This window comes from Lingula anatina, chromosome 1 (genome assembly GCF_051362555.1).
Source record: "Lingula anatina isolate TDL-2025a chromosome 1, LinAna3.0, whole genome shotgun sequence".
NCBI lineage: Eukaryota > Metazoa > Brachiopoda > Lingulata > Lingulida > Lingulidae > Lingula > Lingula anatina.
Window position 1 is genome coordinate 15,768,717 of NC_141767.1, and position 6,000 is coordinate 15,774,716.

Below are 6,000 nucleotides of genomic sequence, written 5' to 3' on the forward strand. Positions count from 1 at the left end.
TCAACAAAATCCAATTTTTTAATTCGATTTTTAATTTTCTATTCTTTAATTTCAAGTTTTTTTTTCAAACTTACATTGTCTGCTATATCTGGTGTCAACTTCTTGAACCATAAGGGCAGATTCTGCGCTCCAACCAATAAAGCCATTAGATAGAGGGAAACCAAAACATTTCCCAGTGTGAAACTGAATGGTTACATCTCCAGCAGGAATGCCCTCACACATACCATCCACTGCAATGATGGAAGCAATGATATATACACACATACATGCACAAACACACACACACACACACACACACACAATACAATACAATACAATACAATACAATACAATACAATACAATTATTAGGTCATTTGAGCTGAATGAGTGTCAAATAATATATTAGTTAGCAAACTGCTAATTAGTAACCTATTTTTGCCAAGTTGAACGCACATGCACCAAGAACAAACCAAGCTACCATTTTTTTGGTATGATGTGCTGCAGCTTTAAAATGAAAAGGGTTTCTTACATTACAGTCACTTTTAAATAATAAGAATAACTCAGTAAATTCAATTTAATTATTTTTAAAACCTCACAATTTGCTGGTCTGTGCAAATCCCTAGCACTAGCATCATGGTGCATAAACTCAATGGTGTCTGGATTACCACACTCCATATTGTTGAACTTGAAGTACCATCTGGAAAATAAGATGATTGGCAACTTGGAAAGGACTTGTTACTTGGTGTAATGTTAAAGTATATGCCTTCCTAAAATATTAATCAACCTTGCATGAAAATCAATACCTGACAATTTCATTACTCCTGTGATACATGTACATAACTTACTGACATTGTACATATGGCAGTATTCAAGAAATCAATAACACTGGATATGAGTATTTTTAATCATGTGTAAAGTTATCCAATGTGTGTGAGAAACAATATCTTTAAGGGAAGGGATTATATCTCAGAAAGAAAACAAACATTTTTAAGATATATGGAATCTGCTTAACAAATATTGAGCTTATTCATAACACTATATTGGCAATTTTTTGGGGGTAATAATAATGCCAGGTAGCACTGGCTTTCACCAGTACATAAAATATTTTTCAAAAGCTAGTGGTAATTAATTTCACTAAATGGAAAATAATTTATCCTTTTTCAAAGCCCATCCCTGATATAAAATTTTTCGGATTGAATTTTTTCAAGCTTCATACTTCCGTTTATTAACAATTTTGCTTATTTATTTATATTTGTGAAACAAACCCTGGTTTGATCACATTGCCTCATACCTGACATAAGCTTCCCCAGTGGCCTTTCTAGCTGTTACAAAATTGTATGGAGGAATCTTATAACAGCTGGAAGGGCCTTCAGTAGAGAGCATACCTGACACACGCTCCTGCATTATTATATGGTCCTCTCAGGTTACCTATCCACTGGACTCTGAGGGCAGTAAAGTTATGCTTCTTTGGAAATGTTACTTCCTTGAAAAGAAAAAAATAAGCAGCATGCCTCAATGTCCTCCATGGGAATGTTGTTGTATATTACAATGGCATATTTACAGGTATTTTATTTTTTTAAAATTAGAATAAACATGGCAATTGAAAAAAAACATCACCAATGTAAACTGACTTAGTATATTTGTATATTAAATTTATTTAAAGTAATAAATTAAGAAAAGAATTACCTTAAGTACAAGCAGAAATGCCAGGCATTTTTTTACCCTGCCCCCCCCCCCCCCCCTCAAATCTTGGTTTCGAAAATTCGAAGGCGAATGGTGACCTGATCAAATTATGTCCTTTACACCATGTCCAATAGAAAATATATTTTTTTCTTCCTTTTTTACCGTTATAAGTCCCTGTCCAACATTATCGTGATTTGTGTTCAGTACTCCAAGGTGATAATAGCGCAGGTTATCTACAGGGACTTCGGGGCATTTCGTGTTGTCACCTGAAGTGGAAAGATGGCAATGATCGAATTAACCCGCACTTACAGTTTTAATAAAATAATTACTTATAATCTAATTATTAAATGTCGTTATTCTTGTGTCAATCGATTTGACTACTCATCGATGGCTTGATCGACCCCCTGTCCCCCTCCCCCCTTTATCAAAAAAAATTTAAAGGAAATCATTAGTCTCAATAATTGATTGATCCTAAACAAATTGTTATGGGTTTTGTTTACCGTACATGAATCTGATATTGTGTTCACTTATCAAGTAACTATCAGAGGTATGTTTGAGGAAGACTGCTCTTACCTAAGATCTAATAATTAGATCTTAGCTCTTACCAACACAATACACTTCGTTTCCATCACATGAATCGCGGCATTTCCCGTTCGAGCATCTGCCTGGTCCACAGTTGGTTGACGGCGGACCCGCAAAGTCAGGGTTCACGGGGTTCTCGTCCTGGCAGAAAAGGACCAACATGCATGGATTAAATTTTATATGCAGTTTCATTTATCCACTTTTATCTATTTATTTGCATGGGGGAATTGTCGTTTACCCCGGGAAAATCCGTTTTATGGCGTTTTTCCTGCCGAAATGAAGAGTAACTATCCTTTTAATTTTAGAGGAAAAAAAAAACACAAATGAAACAACAAATGCCAACGTATGCCAAAGATTATGCCACTTCTCTTCGATCATCAAAACTAGAGGAACAGTATTTTTGCTTTAATGAACTTTCAAGAACATCATAAGTGACCTTCAGCTGAAATTTTAAATAATTGACGAGACATGAAATGTTGAAATGCGCTTTAAATTTGTTACTTGCACACAATTTTTTTCTTTTTGGTAACGATGGAATATTCCACAAGCAAGAGCTACATGCATTTCGTTTGGTGCAATCGTACATTTACCGTCAGGAGAACAGTAAAGGAAAGTTGCTGCTCATTAAAGCCGCAGCAACAGTTTAAATGTCCGGCTACGATATTGTATTCTGATAATTTGGAACGGAAATCAACAGCAGATAAATGATTTGTTTGACTGTATTGGTTAGAAGCATAATAGTTTCTTATAACAAAATTGATCGTCAAGTAAAAGAATCAATATACACTATTGGTCAAGGGGTTGTCCAACCTCCAGTTCCCTGTACTTTTATTTGCAAAATGAAATGACCACCTCACCGGTGTCAAATGTTTTAAACAGACGCACATGATATTGCCCACGTGACCTTTAACGAGCACATCCTAATGCTAATTGTGTGTAAATTTGGTGACATTTGGTGTTGTCTTTTCAATCTAATGGACATTTTTTACCTCTATGAAAATCACAGTGAAACATCAGATTTGAGGGGGTATGTTATTAATTTGAATAAACGGTATAAAATATGGATATCTTCACCACTATTTTGTATTTTCTGTACCATTAAGCATGTTAGATATGGTATCTGGAATAAAAAGCACTGTCTATAACAATTTATACCTGTAAGCTAGGTGATCATATGTAAATAAATGCACATGGAATTGGAAATGGGACAACCCCTTTAACCAATGGTGTAAATGACATTGAATTCGAATTACGACCTAAAGGAAACCCAATTATCAACAACACATATTGCACCTCCAGGGTGTATCAGTCTTTTGTTTTAACTTACCCCTGAGGGTCTGACGTGAATCAGATATATCTCAGAATCTCCCGAGGTGTCGCCGCCGTCAAAATTCACGCTGTTAAATAGCGAGTCCGAAAGAAGGTGGCACTCTCTGGCCGTCTGGTTGAACATGGCGCTCTCACATCCAACATTTTGGAGGCATTTTAGACTACAGTGCCCTGTGGTTTGTGCATCCTCGGTCAGCAACTCGAAGGTGGAATTCAGGACTATGACAAAAAGCACATTTTCAAAATGATATTTTACTACAGAAATACAGGCACCGTTTTTCCATTTTCACATAATCGCTAAACTACAGTGTACACTTTACTATACCACAATGGGTTTTTTATATCTATTTTTATTCATTAATTAATTTATAATTAGCTGATAAATTATTTCGTTATTTCTAAAATTTATTTATTCATATATATGTGCACCGCTGCAGAAAGGTTTAGTCGGATCAAATGGTGGATAACACCGCAGTGCTCGTGAACTAAATATATCCAAATATTTTTTCGGAGTGTTAGAAAAAATTCCAAGAACCAATCTTATACTACAAATTTGATCTTAATCAAATTTTAATGAGGATAATTGCTCCAAACCTGCAGTAGCGGCTGGCAGTACGTTGATGTAGGAGGACGTCAAGGCGTTAGCTGGACACGATGTTATAGCATTATAGCTGAATGCAATATCCATCAGCACCGTTAACAGCGACAACAGCAGTAGCAGTGCCATCTTTGTCTTCAAAACAGCTTACTGGGACAAATTATGTCTAGAAGCTGTGAAGTACAGTGACCAACAACGACAAGGCAATACATAATCGATTTTATACCACAGAATATTGGTGGTCATTATGTACTGAATAATGCACTGTCGTCGATATCAGTCGATATTACATATATTCATTACCATAAACAGTAACAGGGCAGACATAAAGGTGGGCATAAGAGGGTCCCGTCCTGCCCCTCCCCTCATGGCAGAGCTCTCGAGCATGAAATAAACGAACAAACTTTTTTTATATGCTGCCTGTGGTTCATTTATTGGTCTGTGTTTGGCTTAAAATCAAATAATTCTAATCGCCAACTTATGACTATTATAGTATCTTGCCTGCTTGGTTATAATCCCAAAGTAAATCCTTCCGCATTCAAGTCGAATTGTGATGATGATCATCATAGAATACGTGATCTATTAAACAAATAGAAATGGGCAAGTGAGAGATAATGGGACCCTTAGCTGGACCCTGTCCTTCGTAGTTCTCTCGGGACTGTGTTCTTTTTGTTTTATCATACCGATTGTCCACCAAGGTATAATATAAAGGAAAGACATCTTACTGTCAGATTTTTCAAATATTTACAATACGTCTGTTCACTTCATTAATATTCATAATAGACCTATCTTATCGTTTGGCATTTCCTTGCCAGGGGCCCTCACGTTAGTGTCTAGTATCTAGTTTCCAGTTTCGTTTTTCAAAAACTTGTGTCATTATTTCAAAAACGAACCTGATAACCAGAAACTAGTTTCGTATTTCAAAATCGATTCTGGCAACCAGAAACTGGTGTCGTTTTTCAAAAACGAGCCTGGTAACTAGCAACTAGTGTCGTGTAAAAAATGATTTTAAGAAACCAGAATCGTTTTTGCAGAGGGAAACAAGAGTTGATGGAGAGAGGGGTGACCGGAGATTATGTTATCTTCTCGCCGTGCGGGGAGACCGAGAAGACCGCCGATCGGTCTATACGGTGCACTGGCAGGGTGTTCCGGTCCTTCCTCACCGTGCGGAGAGGACTAGATGACCGCCGATCGGTCTTTACAGCGCACAGGTCGGCCTCTGGGCGTCTCGCCTTGTTGTAGGGTGGACTAAGTTTTATTCTGTTTAATAATAATAAACAATTCTGGCTACTAAAGACTAATGTCGTTTTTCTTACATTTATTTGCTAGAGTCGTTTAATAAATTGTGTGTGTGTGTGGGGGGGGGGGGGATTTCGCTTAATTAGTTTTATGCAATTAACGGTTACCAAAAGTGATTTAATGAAACAACGCTTAGAACATATCCTTTCAGAATTTTCAAAACAAAAGAAACTTAATATAATACAAAAAAACAGTTTTTGAATTATTTTGCTCAGTTTTAATATGTGTGCTTTATTCGTGCATAGACAGTTAAAATATTTATTCTGTGGAGTTTAACTATCTATGATTAACTATCTGAAGAGTCGAAATTGCACCGGTTGCCAGACCGCCCATGGAAACCAGCGCGAACACGAGTGCATCGAACCCGTTTGGTCTGTGTCAGAATATCGGTTTATAGAAGAGGCGTTTCAACAGGTCAAAACCAGTGTCATTCTGGAAGCGTATGATTTTTACATATCTCTTCGAGACCTTGAAGACGATCCTTACATATATTCTGTGATCCAAAAACCGACAACCGCCGTAAACTTAC

General features: G+C 36.8%; 1 protein-coding gene across 1 annotated transcript in view; it reads right to left on the reverse strand.

The window, feature by feature from the left end:
- The window catches only part of LOC147764013 (uncharacterized), a 20,663-nt gene extending 15,145 nt beyond the window's left edge, over positions 1-5,518 (reverse strand). The window contains exons 1-6 of the mRNA XM_087001100.1: positions 3,573-5,518; positions 2,269-2,386; positions 1,826-1,929; positions 1,366-1,463; positions 577-677; positions 75-230 (exon numbers count right to left, since the gene is read on the reverse strand). Coding sequence (XP_086857226.1) covers positions 75-230; positions 577-677; positions 1,366-1,463; positions 1,826-1,929; positions 2,269-2,386; positions 3,573-3,698 — 703 coding nt within the window. The 5' untranslated portion in view covers positions 3,699-5,518. The remainder of the gene's footprint in view (positions 1-74; positions 231-576; positions 678-1,365; positions 1,464-1,825; positions 1,930-2,268; positions 2,387-3,572) is intronic.
- Positions 5,519-6,000: the final 482 nt, after the last annotated feature.